Here is a 19,587-nt window from a genome sequence, read left to right as displayed (position 1 = left end):
CTCAAATTAGATTGAAACAAGGTTCAAAAAATCGGAAATAAAATGTTTCTGAGAACTTTTTGAAACAAAAATAACGACACTTCGCTATCCCAAAAGAGACAGAAAAGTTCGTCCTACCCACATACATTCTGAATTATTGAGCACGGCTAAACATATTTTGTCGAGCCCGGTGTGAAAAGACACTTCCTTTTTTGTTTTAAAACCGGAACAAAAATCTAGTTAACAAGTCTTTAGTCTTCAGTCAAGGATTTTGCTGCGCTAGAGGGGTTTTTATTTCGAATTCAATTTTAATGGGTATGTGCCTGTGGAAAAAATAGTGGTGAAAAAAATTAGGAATTTTGGCAGAATTGATATGCCGTTGAATAGGCAATTTTTTAAATATTATGGGTACGTTTTTGGACCTGGAAATTAAATTTCAGCCTCGCTAGAGGGGTTTTTACTTTGAATTCAATTTCAACAGGTACTAACTAGATTTCGGATTCGGTAACTAGAAAAATTTTGGAATTTTGGTAGAATTCTTATCGGGTGCGGTAGATAATTTTTTTTTAATTATTATGGGTACGTTTCTGGGTCTAGATATTCGATTTTGGCCGCGCTAGAGGGGTTTTGGTTTCCAATTCATTTTTTACAGGCATATGACTGTAGCGTTGCCAAAATCGAATTTCTAGACCCAGAAACGTACCCATAGTATTAAAAAAAATTATCTACCGCACCCGATAAGAATTCTACCAAAATTCCAAAAAAAATTTTTTGCAAAAAACTGTTAATTCAGGTGAGCAAATTAAAATGCCTTCTCAAAAATAAATTTTCGAACTGCATTAATTTTGAGCCTCTACGACAAAAACTCCAAACTGAGAAACAAAAATAAAAATATATCCAGAGCTTGGCCCTTTCTAATTGTCTGGAAAATTGAAAAAAAAAGCATAAAAGTTTTTGAAAAACGCCATAAATTTTTGAAGATTTTTTTCTCATATATAGGGCAAAAAATTCACAAAAGCTACTCCCGTAAGTTGCTTTTTAAAATAATATCCATTTATTTGTCAACATAGATTCGAAAAAAAAAACATTTGCATTTTTAAAGCAATCAGTTCATTCCCTTCTCAATCGCGTTGATCCAGACTTTGTCGGCCTTTCTCTTTTCGAGATACGCGTTCAAATTCGGTCTCTTCCACATTCTTTCCCAGAACGACTTCAGAGTTGGGAATTTGTCTAGGATATTCGCATCCAAAACGTGGTAGACGTCCAACTCCTCGAAGAGAATATAGTCCGCATAACTAATCTTGTTTCCAATGATGAAGTCTCCGGAATGAGCTTTGAAAAGCTCTTCCAACTTCACTAGAGCCTCCGGGATGGTTTTGTTGACACAATCCTCGCGGGTTCCCTCGTCGTAGTAAATGTAACGGACGTATTTCATACGAACATCGCGGACTCCCTCGAAGAACATGTCGAGGAAGGTTGCCTCTTGCTCGTTGGATCCGTTCAAGCCTGAAATTTTTAATTACATAAAATAGATCTGTGACGTCATAATACACTATATATATCAGGTTGTCCCATAAGTTTTTGTACTTTTTTTCAAATATTTTTCCAAAACTTCTAGAAAGTTTAAAAATTTTTTCATCGTAGGTCGTGTCAAGGTCGGGTCTTCCCCTTTCAGAAAAAATTCATTTCATCCATTTCTACTTTGCCACGATGACAATCATCAAACTTGAACGTCGAGACGTTAGATTGCTTCTTCTTTATGAATTTCGTCTTGGTCATTCAGCAATGGAAGCGGAACGAAACATATGCGGTGCGATGGGTGAGGGAGCACTCTCTTATAATACAGCAAAGAGTTGGTTTCAAAAGTTCAAGAACGGCGACTTCAGTCTCGAAGAAATAGAACGTTCTGGGCGACCGGTAGAGTTAAATGAAGAAGACCTAGTGAAGCTGGTGGAGGAAGAGCCTCGTCTTAGTCTTCGTGAAATGGAAGAGAAGCTTGAGTGTTGTCATAGCACAATTGCACGTCACTTGGGTCGCCTTGGTTTTACTTCAAAACTTGGAATTTGGGTGCCTCATGAACTTTCGGCATCACAGAAGCTCACTCGGGTCAACGTTTGTACTCAACTTCTAACTTTTCGTCGAAAGTTCGATTGGCTGAACAATCTGGTTACTGGAGATGAGAAGTGGGTGCTCTATGTTAACCATTCCAGAAAACGTCAATGGCTTCCGATCGGTGAGAAAGGAATACCGACGCCAAAGCCTGATCTTCACCCAAAAAAGATTATGATCTGTGTCTGGTGGGGTGTTCAAGGACCCGTGCACTGGGAATTGTTGCCAACTAATAAAACTATCACTGCTGATTACTATTGTGCCCAATTGGACCGAGTTGCAGAAAAGACCAACGGAAAATATGAAAAACTATATTTTCTTCACGATAATGCTAGGCCTCATGTCGCCAAGAAGACTTTCCAGAAGCTGCAAGATCTTGGTTGGACTGTTTTACCGCATCCACCATATTCTCCAGATCTTGCACCAACCGACTACCATTTGTTCTTGTCTCTCAGTGACTACATGCGCGACAAGCAATTCGACGACGAAGAGCATCTCAAAACTGAACTCTCCACTTTCTTCTCATCGCGTTCGCCGGATTTCTTCTCCCGTGGCATCATGATGTTACCTAGTAAATGGCAACAAGTGGTGGACACTAATGGTGAATACTTGTGTGAATAGTACTACTTGTCGCTTGAGAGAAATAAATTTTTTTCAAAAAAAAAATAGTACAAAAACTTATGGGACAACCTGATATATATATGATATAAATAGAAAAATTTTAATTTCCCGCCCAAATTTTTATCAGAAAATTGTAATTTCCGACCAAAATTATTTTCTGAATCAACTAAAATTTCTCGCCAATGTTTTCAATGAGATTATTTGAAGTTCCCGCCAAAATCTTTCTCAAAAATTTGAATTTCTTGTCGCAAAGTTTTTTTTTTTTGGAAAAATTGAAATTACGAAAAAAAAAAATTAAAGAAAAATGTATTTTTCCGCTTAAAGTTTTTTTCAGAACATTTGAATTGACTGAAGAAAATCTTCCTCAAATATTTGGATTCCGCGCTAAAATTTTTCAGAGATAATCCCGCCAAAATTGTATTTTTTCTGAAAGAATTGAAATTTTTCGCCAAATGTTTTCCCGATAAACTGGAATTTTTTTTCTAAAAAACATAAAATTTTTGCCAAATGTTTATCTCAGAAAATTTGAATTTCCCGCAAAATTATTTTTTTTCTGACTATGAGATAAGTTGAATTTCTAGCCTAATTTTTTGCATAAAATTTGAGTTCCCCGCCAGAAATTGTTTGTACTAAAAATTTGAATATCCCGCTAAATTGTTTTTTTTCCGTAAATATTGAATTTCCCGCCAAAATTGATCCTTATAAAATTTGAAATGTTTTCTGAAAAAAATTGAAATTTTCGCCAAATATTTTTCTCAGAATAATTGAATTTCCCTCAAAAATTTGACCTGAAAATTTTTCTAACTTCCCGCCAAAAATACTTCCTGTTGTGAAAATTTGAATTTCCCACTAAATGTTTTCCGAAAAAATTGAAATTTCCCCCAAAATATTATCAGAGAAAATTTGAATATCCCGCCAACAATCTTTCCTGAAAAAATTCGAATTTCCCGCCAAATCTCCTTACCATGAACTCTTCCCAAATGACGCATAATTGCTCCAGTCTGCACAATCTCTTGCCCGTCCACCTTCAAGCATGGCAACTGACCAAGGAGCATTCCTTTTTTAAACTCTTGCCATTCATTCCCCTCGTAGTCGAACCGAATGTCTTCGAATTTGATACCATTGTCGAGGAACAGAAGACGGATGTATTCTCCGAATCCTGAAAAATATTGAGCTTTCCAAAAATGCAAAACTTTAAAATTTCTTACCTCGAATAGTGAAGTAGTAAAGTTGTGGCACGGCCATCGTACGAGCTCTTATCGTTTAGGTCTAATGGCCTCTACTTTTATACCAATTTGAATTGTCATCAACATAGATTAGACATGGGTAAGCATGAAGAGATTTAGAGAAAAAAACACGCGTGTTTCGACGAAACTAGACCGATCAAAGATTGAGGGAAAACAATATTTTACTTTGACAAACACAACCTGAATGGGGACACTGAGTACTAGTTTTTAATTGGTGCATTGGAACATTATTTTTGCAGCGCTATTATAGAGAAAATAGGATAGGATACCGTATATCCTCTATTAGTAAGGCGCCTCTATTAGTTTTGCATCTAAAATCACTCATCAAAAATTAGTTTTGATTGAAAAAATGAAAGATTTCTATGTCACCAGTTCTAGAAAACTCTTCCACAACCAAAAAATCTCGGCCATCAAGTACTTTCGATAAATTCGAGTGGTCCAGTGTCATTGTTATAGACAATTGAAGAAGTCGCTTCAGAGGAGTCGGAACTGGGCGAAGCCTGTTTTGGAGCCCTCGCCGCCGCCCGTTTCCTGGTCAATGCACAGATGGGCTCTTTCGACCAAATCGTCATACTTGGCACAAAATACGTTTCCCTGTCCTCTGGGCTCGCAAAGCTCTAATACTCCAAATTTTCGGATAAACCACCCTGCATATTATAAGTCGATATCACACAGATGATTTGCGTTTGGTCAGTCGCAGGTGTAATTTGAAGAACCAGACACGCAGTTTAGCACCTGCGACACATCAAACGAGAATCATATACAAACTGCAATTACAAGGAACAAGGAAGTATAAAATGAATCATTCTTCTAAATTGCAAACTATAATTATAAACTCTATATATATATGAAACAAATCGGCTTTCTTTATTTTTTTAAATTTCAAATAACTTCTAACTTCCAGAAACACTTTCTCCAAATAACTTGCTCCGTGGCTTTCTCCGGTTAAATTTCACATTTGGAAATGAGAACGTTTTCCTTAATAAAATCAATAACTCAGCCAATTGCCGCAGTACTGTCTGTTGTGGTAAATTTCATTCTGATTACCCTTGTAGTTACAAGTTCACCGCGGAAAATGGGAAGCTACAAGTATTTGCTGATATACTGCTCAGGCTTGTCAATTGCATATGCAGCATTTCATTTTGTTGCAGCACCCGTAAGTTGTCAGTGTTGAAGCGTTTTTTTTTTGAATGATTACTTTCAGTACATGTTTAATGACGACTCAACTGTAGTTATTCTTGTGGATTTGAAGAGTAATATGCTAGAGAATCATCCAGATGTCTTGAAGTTCACTGTTGGTGAGAGAACTGTCTTTTAAATTGAAATTTAAAAAGAAGCAATTTTGATTTTTTAATCATTTTTTTCAGTTTCCGGAGTGGCATTTTTTGGAACAAGTATTTACGCTATAGCAATCAACTTCATATATCGCTATTTTGCCGTTCAAAGGTACTGTATCATTAGTCAATTTTTCAAGCTTCATATACAATTAACATCACTTCTACTTTTGATAGAAAATTCTAGGAAAATCAACAAATAAACTAGGGCACGCTCTCCTCAAAATCGAATAATTATTAGAGCGCGCTTGCTACGTTTCGCGTTTCTGCATCCGCGGTGTTTTGCCGTTCCACTGAAAATTGCAGATTTTTCAGATTTATCAAATTTTGAGCTTTAATAATTTTTTCTGCATTTACGATCAAGCCTTTTGTTAAACAATGAAAATCGAATTTAAAATTACTAAAATGAAATTTTTTCGTCCACTGGTTGAGAAAAGGTTAAAAAAAAATCAACAGGATTTTTCTAATTTTCTAAATATTTTTCAATTAAACATCGGGTTTTAAACATTAATGACCCTAAACATTTGCGATCCTAGTTATAGTCAAAAATGTGTTAAAAACGATTTTCAATAGGAAAATATTTAGAAAATAAGAAAAATCCTGTTGATTTTTTTTAAATTTCAAACCATTTCTCAACCAGTGGACGAAAAAAGTTAATTTTAGTCATTTTAAATACGATTTTCACTGTTTAACAAAAGGTTTGTTCGTAAAATGCAGAAAAAATTTATTAAAGCTTAAAATTTGGTAAATCTTCAATTTTCAGTGGAAAGGCAAAACACGGCGGATGCAGAAACGCGTAGCAAGCGCGCTCTAATAAATATTCGGATTTGGAGTACTTTAGGGTGTAAGAATGGTAAATCAATATTTTTCAGAGAAGGCCGCCTCCGATACTTTTCAGGGTGGCGTCTTATTTTCTGGATTCTCCTGTCCATTATTGGTGGAGCCATATTAGGGCTAATGTTTTATACTATAGGTTCTCGTCAGGAAATTTCAGACGGTTTGAAGTAAGTTAATTTGAAAATATGTACGTATAGCGTAATACTTGCTACCTTAGAGTGAGTTTGGAAACTTTGTATGATTTGAATATTAATCGCATATTGTATTGTACATTTCCGTATTGGTTGCCCACCGTTGAAAATCAGGGATTGACAGTAAAAGATATTATGGCAAATTTGGCAATTACGATATCAATGGTAACATATTTCTTTAGTATACAGTGCCGGCCAAAATAGATCCAATTTTCGATAAATTTACAAATTTTTCAAACAAACACAACTTAAAAACTGGGCATGCTATCAAAAAAAGTTCAACTAATGAAGTATTGTCCATAATTACGTCTACTTGTATTCAACTGTTTAAATTGTTTACCAGTGTCATGACAAGAAATACAGCGGCCGACATCTCGTGAGCCCGTTTTTGACAACTTTTACTGATTCGCCCGTATCTCGAAAACTAATTTTTTTTTCTGGAAATGTTTTAGAAGTAAAATAGTCTGCATACTACTTGTTATCATTTGTGCTTACTCACTTTGTTCTGAAAAATCCAGCAAAAAAGTTATGGAAGTGCAAACGCTCACTTGGCACTGCACCAATCATTTTTTGATAATTAATCACAATTAAGCTATATTCAAACACGATATGAAGATTTAGGGAAAAAATTCATCACTTGCGAGAAATGATCCATGTGTGGTTGTACACTATTCAATATTAATCTCTCATAACTTTTTTTATGGATTTTTAGAACAAAGGTAATATACACAAATGATGACAAGTAGTATGAAAATGATTTTACTTCAAAAACATTTCCAGGAAAAAATTAGTTTTCTAGATACGGCCGAATCAGTAAAAGTTGTCAAAAACGGGCTCACGAGATGTCGGCCGCTGTATTTCTTGTCATGGCACTGGTAAACAATTTAAACAATTGAATACAAGTAGACGTAATTATGGACAATACTTCATTAGTTGAACTTTTTTCGATAGCATGCCCAGTTTTTAAGTTGTGCTCGTTTGAAAAATTTGTAAATTTATCGAAAATTGGATATATTTTTGGCCAGGACTGTATATCACTTTCTGTAGACAACGGTTTTTAGGCATTTCCTATTCTCATTATCGCCTTTTGCGGAACCAAGACTTATGGAAAAGTCAAGAATCTGACAGAACATGGAAAAAATGAATACTCAAAGCGGCTCCAATTGCAACTTTACAAAGCTCTTGTCGCACAGGTAATAATTCAAACTCCTCACAGGCTCCTCACGCAATCTCACACAATTTCAGGTAATTATTCCAACTATTTTTCTGTTTCTCCCCACTGTATTCATCGGGGCAAGTCCACTGTTCAAGCTTAATATCCCATGGGCTAGTCTTCCATTATCGATACTTTTTTCAATGTTCGCAGTGGTGGATTCAATTCCAATTATTTTTCTTGTGGATGAGTATAGAAATGCACTTTTTGGTAATACTGCATGTATTTTTTTCAGAAAAAGAGGATTATTTTCAGCGTTTTTTGGAGGATTCTGTTGTGCAAATGAAGTTGTACCCGCTTCAGTTAATGAAACCAGTAACGACCAGCAGTGAGCAAATGTTTGAGCTTAATTTGATTTTTGGATGAATTTGCAAGTTTATACTTTTTTCAATAAACTGATCCGCGACTTTTGGTTGCCCAAATTTCGGCAACTTTTCGGCAACCGGCAACCTGGTTGCTGGTTTCCGGTTTCCGCCCAGCGCTGGTAAAAAAAGGAAAAAAGGGAAGGATGAGTTGAATTCTTTAAGATAGTTTATATATATTATATTTCTCAACATAGATTCGAAAAAAATTACGATACAATTCTAAAGCAAAATTTTGAAGCAATCAGTTCATTCCTTTGTCACTTCCGTTGATCCGGACCTTGTCGGCCTTTCTCTTCTCTAGGTACGCGTTCAAATTTGGTCTCTTCCACATTCTCTCCCAGAACGACTTCAGAGCTGGAAATCTGTCCAGGATTTTTGCATCCAGAACGTGATAGACATCCAACTCCTCGAAGAGCGGACGTATTTCCAACGAACATCGCGGACTCCTTCGAAAAACATGTCGAGGAAGGTCGCCTCTTGCTCGTTGGATCCGTTCAGGCCTGAAATACTTATAATAATTGCACATGTTTTAAAATGAATCGGTGACATCATAATACATAATAATTTTTTGTTTCGGAAAGTTTGAATTTCCCGCCGAAATAGTTTATCCAGAAAAAATCTAATTTCCGGCCAAAATTGTTTTCTGAGAAAATTTGAATTTCTCGCCAAGCTTTATGCTTTAAAATCTAAATTTCTTGTCGGAATTGTTTTTCTTTAATAAATTTAATTTCAGAACCAAAAATTTTCTCGAAAAATTGAGTTTCCAACCAAATTGCTCTTTGAAAAAATGTGAATTTCGCACGTGGTGTCAAAATGTCCCATTTTGGTTTGATCTTCGACAAATGCGGGAGAAGAGACGTAGATTTTTCAACAGATTTCGCATGGTTAAGGGTGTGCTGACGTCATATTTTTCTGGGAGAAAAATTGCCGCATTTTTTGTAGATCAAACCTGAAACAGCTTGACACCACGTGAATTTCCCGCCAAGTATTTTTTATAGAAAAATGTAATGTTTAATTTCCAGTAAAAAATGTTTCCTGTTGTAAAAATTTGGATTTCTCACCACATTTTTCGAGAAATGTTAGTTTTCCCATTAAATATTTTTTCGAAAAATTGAAATTTCTCGCCAAATTTTTTTCTGAAAAAAAAGTGAATTTCCTTTGAATTTCCCAGAAAATATTTTCACAAAAAATTTAAAGCATTTTTTTTTTCAGAAAATTCAAATTTCCTCCAAAGAACTCTGATAGTAAACTTTTTTGCAGCCAGCGTTTTATCGGTCTTTCAGAAAACTTTCAAAAAAAATCTCCTCACCATGAACTCTTCCCAAATGACGCATAATTGCTCCGGTCTGCACAATTTCCTGCCTGTCCACCTTCAAACATGGCAACTGCCCGAGAAGCATTCCTTTTTTGAACTCTTGCCATTCCTTCCCCTCGTAATCAAATCGAATGTCTTCGAATTGGATGCCATTGTCGAGGAAAAGAAGACGGATGTATTCTCCGAATCCTGAAAAATATTGAGCTTTCCAAAAATTCAAATTTTCAATATATCTTACCTCGAAGATTGAAGTAGTAAAGTTGTGGCACGGCCATCGTACGAGCTCTTATCGTTTAGGTCTAATGACCTATACATTTCTTCCAATTTGAATTGTCATCAACATAGATTAGATACGCGTAAACATACAGAGATTTAGAGAAAAAAACACGCGTGTTTCGACAAAACTAAAATGATCAAAGATTGAAGGAAAACAATATTTTACTTTTCGCAAGCACAATGGGAAAACGAAGTAGGGATAGCTCAGTCGGTAGTGGTGACCGGTAATAATCTAGAGGTCACAAATTCAAAATTTAGAAATAAGCGTTCAACTTACTGTAACCCGAATTTATGTTCGGGAAGTTTTTCGTTTCGAGAAATTTGTCCAATCGGCAAATTGTCAATTGGAAAATATCATTTCGGTAATTTGCCGATTTACTTTGCTTACTTTTCAAAATAGAAATAGAGAAGAACATTCATAGGATTCGTCCAATTTTGCCGATTAAAATTGAATTTCTGAAATTTCCAAAAAAAAAAAGTGCAAAACCACAAATTGCTGAAAATTTTTGGAAAATTCGACAAATTGCTGGTTTGCCGAAAATGTTTAGTCTCGGCATTAATTTTCAGTCCCGGAAATGTCGATTTGCCTATTTGCCGAGAATTTCTTCCGGCAATTTGTCGATTTGTCGATTTACCGGCAAATTTGGCAAATCATAAATTTGCCGATTTGCCGATTTTCCGGAAATTTCAATTTCGGCAGTTGGTCGATTTGCCGATTTGCCTGACACACAGTTATGGTGTCAAAAACGTAAGAGATTTTAAGCTATGAATTTAAGATTTTGGAAATTCGCAAAAAAAGGTTATTCATCAAGTTTTGCTTAATTTCGCAAAGTATTTCTGACGTTATCTCGCACTTCTTCGGAACAAAATTTTGGAGACAAAGCTTGTATTTTCAAGATCGGCATAGATAACGGAACATTTCGATACACCGTATTTTGGAAAATCTAAAATCGAGATTGTAGGGGGCATTCACTTGAAACTATTAAATTGGATTATTTTAAAAATTTGAACAACTTGGGCGTGTAACTGACCAAATGAAAATACCAATTTCGGGAAATCTCCAGCCAGTAAAAATTGAAAAAAAAAATCATGGGATCAACCAGGGGTGGACGGCAATTGCCGTTCGGCAAGTTTTTGTCGGCAAATTTGGCGAATTGGCAGTTTGCCGGTTTGCGGATTTGCCGAAAATTTTCATTATCAGCAAATTGTCGATTTGCCGTTTCCCAAACATCAATTTGCCAAAGTGGATAGAGCGATTTTTTATGAGACGGAAACAATGAAAACTGTGCCTTTTTGAATTTTTTTTCCCCGTTCGTTTTGTTTAGATATTTTCATAGAATTTGCTTATTTTTCAAAAGAAATGTAGGAACATTCATAGGATGCGTGCAATTTTGCCGATTAAAATTGAAAATTTCAAAAAAAATTGCAAAACCAAAATTTGCCGAAAATTTTCGGCAACTGCCTTTTTTCCGGCAAATCGGCAATATTCCGGTTTGCCGATTTGCCGGAAAAAATTGCTTGTAGCCCACCGTCGTTCACACCTCAAAATTCATGAAATCCCAAAACTTCCAATTAATTCTTCCTAGAATCCAAGATACAGTGTATCGAAATGTTCCGTAATCTACCGATCTTGAAGAGGGCATGCTTGTTCCAAGACTTTTTGTTCCAAGAAAAAAAGCAAGATAACATCATGTTTTACGGAATTGAACAAAATTTGATGAACATACCTTTTTGGAAAACACCTGTTTGGTCAGAATGTTTCCCAAATTTCCAAAATCTAAAATTCATAGCTTAAAATTTCTACTAGTTGCGGTTTTTATGGTCACCTGTTTATCTCACTTGTATTCAAGTTATTATCCTGAAAATTTCACATTTAAAGAGGGATTTAGGTTAGAAGTGTTTGCTCACATATATTTTGTTTAAACTTGTGTAATTTTTTTTCAGCTCACACTTTGCAATAAGTCCAGTGTCTGAAGTTAAAGCTGGAAATAAATGGATTGTAGTGACGAGCATTAGTTTGCCAACTGATGATGTTAAGGTAGGTCTTTCAGGCCCGCTGTCGCCTGCCTACCTACCTCACATGCCTCACCTGAAATTATTACAAGCTTCTTTCCAGAGACTTGCATCATTTGTGGATTGGAATTTGGTAGTGGTTGCAGATACGAAAACCCCACTAGATTGGAATCTGGAGAATGTACATTTTTTGTCAGTGGAATATCAAAAGCAATTACGTTAGTTGCCTTACTAATTAACCATTGCAACCAGGGGTGGGCGGCAAACAATGTGTCCGGCAAATCGGCAAATCGGCAAATCGGCAAACTGCCGGAATTGAAATTTCCGGCAAATCGGCAAATTGCCGGAATTGAAATTTCCGGCAAATTGGCAAACTGTTGATTTGCCGTATTTGCCGGAAAAAATGAAATTGCCAAAAATTTTTGACAAATTGTGGTTTTGCACTTTTTTAAAATGAAATTTCAGAATTTCAGTGCTAATCGACAAAATTTGTAATTTCAAAAATCTCTAAAAACTTCCGGCAAATTGATGTTCGGCAAGCTGCAAATCGGCAATTTGGCGAAAACCAAAATTTCTGGCAAATTGGCAAATTGCCGACTTGCCGAACTACAATTGCCGCACGCCCCTGATTACAACATTATTAAATTTTCAGCATTCTCCCTAGCCTTTTCACTACCTTATAAATCGTACACTCGAAAAAATATTGGCTACCTGTACGCGATATCTCAAGGAGCTGAATGGATTTACGACACCGATGATGATAATAAGCCCTATGATAAGTTGCCAAAGTTCCCATATCAGTTTGATCTACGAGATATGCGAGATATTAGCGTGCTGACGTCACAATTTTCTTGTCAAAAAATTCCCGCACTTTTTGTAGATCAACCCGTCGTGGGACAGCCTGGCACCAATTTCTCTAAAAATTTCTCTAGAAGTAAAATATTTTAAGATTAGGACTGAACCAATTCAATTTTCAAGACACAACTTCCGGGGTACAGTTTCGACCGTAAAATGGAACTTCTACAGAAATACGGTACACCGAATTTTTATTTTTATGTCTTCAATATTATCCAGAAATTTTCAGGCAACGCCTTTTCAACCCATATCGGATTTTTGGGATGGAGCAAATGTGGCCAAGAGGGTTCCCGCTGGAGCACTTTGAAGTAAGCTTTAGCGCCTGGCACCTGGCGGGTTTTCTTTAATGTCTAGAATTTCCAGTTGGACAAATGTTTCAAAAAACCGGCAAAACAATTTAACTACGGCAACCTCTAATATTTCAGAAGCACACCAATGGAAATGAAAGTCAAGTTTTATGCTATAAAATGAAACGAGCAGCTGTGCAACAGGGACTGGTACATCACGACCCGGACGTAGACGCCATCTATAGGTACTTTTTTTGAAACATTTGCAACCGACACCTCACGGTTCTATTTCAGATTGCTGCATGCTGATTCAAGTAACGGCTTGGACATCAGTTTCAACAAATTTGCGCCTCCTATAACTCTATCAGTTGGCACGTATTCTCCATGGAACTCGCAGAATACAATGTTCCACAAATCCGCATTTCATACATTGTTTCTGCCAACTACAGTTTCGTTCAGGTTTGCTTCTGCCTACAAGCCTGCCTACTGCCTATTTTTAGCCTGTATAGGCGCAAGGCAGGCAAGTAGGCATTCTTGTGCATACCTTGGAATGCAGTTCCAGATTGATATGATATTTCAGAACCACCGATATCTGGAGGAGCTTCATTTCTCAGAAGATACTTCATTTATCCGGACTTACTGTATCATTTGTGCCAACTAACGCCGTACAATTTAGAAATGCACATAATTATTTAAAAGATTTCAAAGATGAAAAACAGGTTTATGAAGATTCCGGGAAGATGATTGAGTTCTTGCATAGCTGGAATTGCTCGACTGGAAATTCCACCCAAAGTTGTATGATCGAACTGGTTAATGATTTGGTAAAAGTAAAGCTATTGGGAAAACAAGATGCGAGCTTGATGGAAATGTTTTTGAATGATTTGACTGCAATGGGGTTTGCTAGATAAATTTCAGATATTTTTTCTGAAACTTGTAGTTTGTAGATTTGAATATCCAAGTCTACTCGGAGAGGACTACATTGATCCCTATGCACCATCAATGAATGAAAGCACTAGAGAGGTCAACTGTAGACGGATGCATTTGGAATTCGAACTTGTAGATCCGAATAAAAATATTTCAGAGGTAAATTTAAGATTGTGTAGGTAGAGCAGCAGACACTATACGGGTCTGGTTTTTCACTATAGTTAGGAGTCCTACTGTGACTGAAATCGAGGCAAGACCCACTCAGAAAACATCGTGCGTCTTTAAAGTTGGTCCAAAACGACAAAATTTCATGACGGGACCTCTCCAAAAAATTTGAAATTTTTTGGATCAAAATTAAAAAAAAAACAAATTTTTTTCTTAAATCTGAAATTGCATCAACTTTTTTGTCTCGCCCACGACCTGAAAGTATATAAAATTTTAAATATTAAGTAAATTTTTTAAAGTTTCTTTTAATATCGCAAGGTACTCAAGTATAATTCGGCCATTTTTTTCGCAAAATTGAAAAAAAAACCTTTAAAAATTTAGAAAAATTCTATACATTTTTTATAGCCATACCCGGTATTAGGGCTTCCATAAGAGGCAGGCGCGGTTTCAGGACCTGACGCCTGCCTGCATGATGCCTGCTTCTCACCTCATTTCTGCACTATGGCGAGACAACAAAGGCTTGGTATTTACACCAGATAGTGCGAAAGGTGGTTCTTTAGCCGCGGCCGACGATTTTCGGGTTTTATGAGGCGCAGCGTGAGGCGCGAGGCAGGCGAGGAAGCCTTATCCGGTATACTGAGAATGCGCTTCAAGTTATTACAAGCCTAAGGCTTATCGAAATTTTTTTTCAGATTTATAAAAAATCCGATCAGAAGCTGAATTACTTCGGTGACATCCTCAATTGGTGCAATGAAACTGGAACCTCAAGTATTTAAAATTTTTCAATGAAAATTTTATAATTTTTTTTTTCGATTCAGATATAACAGCTAACTTTCCTTCTCCTAAACAACTAAAAATTTTACATGAAGAATCTTATATTTTGCAGAAACAAAGTAATAGTGTGGGTACAGTTCATATACAATTTCACATATGGCCAAGCCAAAATGGCCTAGTTCGGCAAACTCTTTCATTTCAAAGTATGAGGAAAACCGAGAAAAGAAAAACCGAGAAAGACCCCGTGAATTTTTTAAAAATCATTTCTGTTAATTTCCAGGTGCTGATAGTCGTCAATAATTACCCCTGGAAATATGACATGGGTCTTATTCAAAGGCTCTACCAACCATATTTTGCTACAGTAATCTTTTGCGGTTCATGGTACCCTGACGAGTTTTCTGACGATATTAATTTCACATCAACAATTACCCCAATCAATTACATTCATATGAATCCGGCTGAAATCAAAAATGGATACTTTGCATATCACTGTGCGACTCTTGCCAAAGAATTAGGACTGAATGATGTGGAAGGGTACTTTTTGATGTCTGACGACACGGTGTTCAATATTTGGCAACGTATCGATTATTCGCGAGTACACCATTTAACTGGGGTCACTTATGAGGACAGTGTGGGATGGTGGAGGTCTCCGGAATTTGGTAGGTGTTTTTAGGTATATGACTATCATTCGCCTCTTGCATAGGAAAGGGGGAGGACAAAAGATCCAGCGGGCAGAATATAGATCACACTATACCGCCAAAGAGGCTGCCAAGATCAAACTCTAGATAAGACATCTTGTGTGTCCAGGACCACACACAGCACTTGGAAATTTTCCAAATTCAAAAAAATTCGCTCAATCTCTAAAATTAACACTGAAATGTACGGTATGCAAGTGGTGCCAGGCTGTCCGATCACGGTTTGATCTACAAAAATTGCGGGAATTTTTTGCCCAAAATTATGTGACGTCAGCACGTTCTTAACCATACGAAATCAGTTAAGAACTTTGCGTCTCTTCTCCCGCATTTTTTTAAAGATCTACGTAGATCAAGACGAAATGAGACAATCTGACACCACGCGGTTATGTACTATTAATGAAAAAGTTTTGGCGGGAAATTCGAATTATCTGAGAAAACAATTTTGGCGGGGAATTCAATTTTCTCAAAATGAAAAAAAACACAATTTTTGCGGGAAATTCAATTTTTTAGAGACAATAATTTTGACGAGAAATTTTAATTTTTTTGAAAAGACGAATTTTGGTAGGAAATTCAAATTTTCTTTTAAAAAATATGCCGGGAAATTCAGTTTCTTTTTGAATTTTTTTTTGGTGGGTATTCAAACTATCTGTGAAAAAAACATTTGACGGGGATTATCTGACTATGAGAAAACAGTTTGGCGAAAATTAAATGTTGCTCAGAAGAATTTTATACTCAATATTTTTTGATAAAACGCAATATTTTTTGATAAAAATGATTGCCCGGAAATTCAAATTTTTTGATAAAAATCCATGAGAAAGTTTCTGAAAATTTGACAAATCAAATTTAAGAAATTTTTTTTTTCGAAAAATTCAAAAAAAAAATCTACAAAAAATATTTCTTTTTTTTTTAAACCACAAAGAAAAAGGAAACACTTTTTCTACAATTTTTCTGAAACATATATTATTTTGGTTGAGAAAAATACACAGATGCACCTTTATAGTCCGAAACTCAAAACTTTTGATTGCAGGACTGAGCGCCGCTCAAAAAATTGTAAATTTCGTCAATGGCAGTACTGACCCAAAAATTGCTGAAACATGGGCAAGGTTCAAAAGTGGATTGACTGCAAATGGGTATCTAATGAATAATTGGACTGTGAATAATGAAATGACATCGGGTTTTGGAAGAAGTGTTTCTGATTTGTAAGTCGTTTCCGGAGCTCTGAGAATAAATTTTTAAAAATCTAACTTGAAGCTTCTACATCCCAACATCTGAAAGTGAATATTACGCGAGCCTCATGAGAATATTCTACGAGAACAATCTATTTCTGGAGATTGCAGTTAACAAGTTTCTCAAGTCTGTGAATTTTCAAACGTAAGTAATACTTTTTTAAAACTACATATATATTTACTGTTACCCTCATTTGAAAGATTGCATCTCAATCTGGTTTGAAATTTTTTTTAAACATAAACACTTAAAATCGATAGAAAAATAAATAACAACTATGTTAACAGTTGCTAATTTCTTATTAGAACAAATGGCAATTGAGCTGTCAAAGTCTAGACTAGACATGGTGCATCCGACCCACATTATCATAAATCTCAAAAAAAATTTCCAGATCCCTGTCTGGAAACTCCAGTTATTTGTGGGACAATGACAGAAATATTTGGGACACGCTTTACAGTAGGGACATGGTTGCAATGCATCCACTGAAACTGAGCGCGGTAAAAACGCCCAATGAAGATAGAATTAGGTGAGTTAAGGGTGGAATATTTAATACAAATTGTCAAGTTTTTTTTAGGTACTGTACGACAATAATTCAGTCATGGGCTGATATCATTTTCGGGGGATCTACGGATTTTAAAGTGAAGGCTGACAGCGATTCGAATTAAAAAATAACGGTTAAAAATTATTTTTTCGGGTCATTTTCTATAGTACATATTTCCATGTTTTTGATATTTTTTATCTGAAAATTATTTTCCAGTGCATGAGCAATGAATTATAAATTTTCAATACTATCCTGACAATTAGGAGCAAAAAAACCGATCTAAATTTTTTCAGTGCATTTTTTTTCACAACTTCGGAGGCTCGTGAACTGGCTTGAAATGTTGATTTTTGAAAAATATTCATTGTTTTTAGGGTGTATAGAGGTTGGCAAACATTTTTAAATTTTTATCGAAATTAAAATTTTTTGAAAATAAGATCAGTAGCTTTTTTCAACCAACGGAAATTGTCACAATTTTTTTCGAAAAAAAAACACAATTTTCCAAAATAGCTCCCAAACCCAAGGAATTTATTAGAAAATACTTTTATCAATATTTCAAAAAATCCGGAAACTTCTTCACGTTCTGCTCATGAACCTTGACCAAATCCTCCAGCAATGCGAAGAGTTTTCCCTCCGTTTTCAGCCGAGCCTGAGTTTTTTCTACTTCAGACATTTCTGAATTTTCGAACAAGGAAGACACCATTGGTACAAGTGTCAGTGTCATAATTGGATAGTAGAGATTGTAAGAGTCTTGGAGCTGGAAATTGAAAATCGGCATCCTTATAGTTCGCACGAAGGTAGAACGTGTAACTTGTGAGGTGGCGGGCGCAAATTTAAAATAGTTTAAATTCTTTTGCCGAAAAAATTTGACGTCAGCACGTTATTAACCATGCGAAATCGGTTAAAAACTCTGCCCGTCTCAACTCCCGCATTTTTTGTAGATCTACGTAGATCAAGCCGAAATGAGACATTTTGATACTACGTGTGTAGGAACATTCTTCTGCCGATTAAAATTAAAATTCTGAAATTTCCAAAAAAATATATAAAAAAGAAAAAACCACAATTTGCCGTTTTTCCGAGAAATTCCGCAAATAGGAAATTTGCCGGTTTGCCGATTTGCCATAAATTTTTGATTCCGGCAATTTGCCGAATTGCCGATTTGCCGGAAAATATCGTTCAAAGCCCACCCCTGGTTTAAACATCACCAACCTCTTCCAAACTGAACAGCTCTTCCCCAACAATTCCAGTGAATGTCTGATGGTAAAGCATCAATAACTCGGCTCCCCGCTCTCGTCTCTCATAAGCCGTTAGGCATCCCATTAAAAGCCTCGCTAGATCCAATCCTGGTGGCAACATCGACACTCCTTGCCAGTCGATAATCGCTTTCAAGACCAGATTTCCATGCTCATCAAGACAATGGAGCATGTTTGATTGCCACAGGTCCCCATGATTTAGCACCAGCTTGAAGCCTAAAAGCTCCGAAACTTTGGAGTAGCTCTTGATGGAATTTTTGTAGATCCAGAACAGCTTAATGCATTCCTCTACAACAGCAGGGTTTTTGGCTCCAAATGTGGCTTGAATTACGCCACAGACTCGCTCCAGCTGCTCGTCGGGGTACATTTCTTCAAACATTAATTCGAAGATATCCGAGCCTCTTGCGAAACTTCTTTGCTCGGCGGTCAGCGATTCTCCGTGACCTGCAAACGTGGCAACTCCACGGACCAGGGAAATCAGGTCATCTGCTGGGATTGACTCGTACATCGGCATAGGGTGAACATTTGGGACAAAGTCCAAAATCATAAAACCCTTGAGATCAAATTTGTCTTTGAATGGCTTGAGGTAATAAGCCTAGAATTTTTTTTTGAAAATCATCTGACTGCAAATCTTGTACCTTGGTATGGGGAATATCTGGATGGTTAAGCTTTTCCAGGAGCTTGTAGGCCTCGACTTCCCGGTTATGGCCCTCTCTAATGAATTTGCCCAGAAATTTGAGCTTTTCCTCGCCGAAACCATTTCCGCCATCAAATTTTGTAATTTTCGAAAATACAGCAAAAGCCAGTTGAGTTGATATCTGCAAACATGTGTAGGTTTAGGCGTAATCTTAGACTTAGGCTTAAGCCTAGACTTTAGCTTAGGATTAACCTTAGGCCTAGGCGGAGGCCTAGGCCGTAGTCCGACAGCTTACCTTTACTGCAAACTTGCTAGGAAGATTCTGGTTTTTCTCTGCTCCGACCCAATCAGGCTCTATCAATGCGATTTTCGATTGAAAGCCCTGAGAAATTTTGTTCTTGATTTTTATTAAAATTGGAGTAACTCACTTTCAAATCGCTTATATTCCTCAGAGACTTATTGGCTCCAAATTTAGCTTTAGTGCCCAAGGAGGCTTGCATGGCTTCTTCGATGTCTTGCCATGTGACATGTGTCTCCAGAATACCATCAGCTGCCACGTAGAGAGACATTTTTCGAACGAACAGAAATTCTACCCAGTTTTCAGACATTTATCTAGTGCGGGTATGCACAAGTCACAAGGTTTTACTGATAAAAATTCAGATTTTTTGGTCAACGCACAAACCATAGTGGTTTGTAACTGTCGATACAACAATGAAAAATGCACAAACTCCATCA

The 19,587-nt window shown here is 36.4% G+C and overlaps 4 protein-coding genes and 1 pseudogene across 7 annotated transcripts; 2 read left to right on the top strand and 3 right to left on the bottom strand.

The window, feature by feature from the left end:
* Window positions 1-1,014: 1,014 nt before the first annotated feature.
* Window positions 1,015-3,970, bottom strand: gst-10 (the record flags this gene model as incomplete). Of its 2 annotated transcripts, NM_071300.9 has the most annotated exons (3): window positions 1,015-1,485; window positions 3,674-3,868; window positions 3,918-3,970. In NM_071300.9, 3 exons carry the CDS (start codon window positions 3,952-3,954, stop codon window positions 1,085-1,087), a joined length of 633 nt encoding a protein of 210 aa, NP_503701.1. The 2 variants fall into 2 exon arrangements, with proteins under 2 accessions (NP_503701.1, NP_001303772.1); NM_001316843.3 differs by lacking the exons at window positions 3,674-3,868; window positions 3,918-3,970 and having other exon boundaries at window positions 1,085-1,444.
* Window positions 3,971-4,920: 950 nt separating this feature from the next.
* str-154 lies at window positions 4,921-7,863 on the top strand (the record flags this gene model as incomplete). Of its 2 annotated transcripts, NM_071298.1 has the most annotated exons (8): window positions 4,921-5,112; window positions 5,161-5,254; window positions 5,324-5,402; window positions 6,163-6,294; window positions 6,345-6,483; window positions 7,380-7,511; window positions 7,564-7,741; window positions 7,787-7,863. In NM_071298.1, 8 exons carry the CDS (start codon window positions 4,921-4,923, stop codon window positions 7,861-7,863), a joined length of 1,023 nt encoding a protein of 340 aa, NP_503699.1. The 2 variants fall into 2 exon arrangements, with proteins under 2 accessions (NP_503699.1, NP_001303771.1); NM_001316842.1 differs by lacking the exons at window positions 4,921-5,112; window positions 5,161-5,254; window positions 5,324-5,402 and having other exon boundaries at window positions 6,248-6,294.
* Window positions 7,864-8,244: 381 nt separating this feature from the next.
* Y45G12C.3 (GST N-terminal domain-containing protein) lies at window positions 8,245-9,486 on the bottom strand (the record flags this gene model as incomplete). The annotated part of the gene is made up of 3 exons (NM_071297.3): window positions 8,245-8,396; window positions 9,206-9,400; window positions 9,450-9,486. 3 exons carry the CDS (start codon window positions 9,484-9,486, stop codon window positions 8,245-8,247), a joined length of 384 nt encoding a protein of 127 aa, NP_503698.3.
* A 1,756-nt stretch (window positions 9,487-11,242) lies between these two features.
* On the top strand, window positions 11,243-17,091 carry Y45G12C.11 (annotated as a pseudogene). Its single transcript has 16 exons — window positions 11,243-11,376; window positions 11,432-11,525; window positions 11,604-11,718; window positions 12,153-12,533; window positions 12,585-12,663; window positions 12,781-12,887; window positions 12,937-13,101; window positions 13,223-13,537; window positions 13,587-13,725; window positions 14,424-14,499; window positions 14,550-14,632; window positions 14,786-15,164; window positions 16,228-16,399; window positions 16,452-16,571; window positions 16,816-16,950; window positions 16,999-17,091. Coding segments are annotated over exons 1-16 (2,587 nt in total).
* A 418-nt stretch (window positions 17,092-17,509) lies between these two features.
* On the bottom strand, window positions 17,510-19,421 carry Y45G12C.4 (CHK kinase-like domain-containing protein; the record flags this gene model as incomplete). The annotated part of the gene is made up of 5 exons (NM_071295.2): window positions 17,510-17,719; window positions 18,172-18,810; window positions 18,854-19,033; window positions 19,148-19,234; window positions 19,281-19,421. 5 exons carry the CDS (start codon window positions 19,419-19,421, stop codon window positions 17,510-17,512), a joined length of 1,257 nt encoding a protein of 418 aa, NP_503696.2.
* Window positions 19,422-19,587: the final 166 nt, after the last annotated feature.

This window comes from Caenorhabditis elegans, chromosome V, assembly GCF_000002985.6.
Source record: "Caenorhabditis elegans chromosome V".
NCBI lineage: Eukaryota > Metazoa > Nematoda > Chromadorea > Rhabditida > Rhabditidae > Caenorhabditis > Caenorhabditis elegans.
The sequence above is the reverse complement of the archived record's forward strand: the minus strand, read 5'-3'. Positions and strand labels throughout refer to the sequence as shown.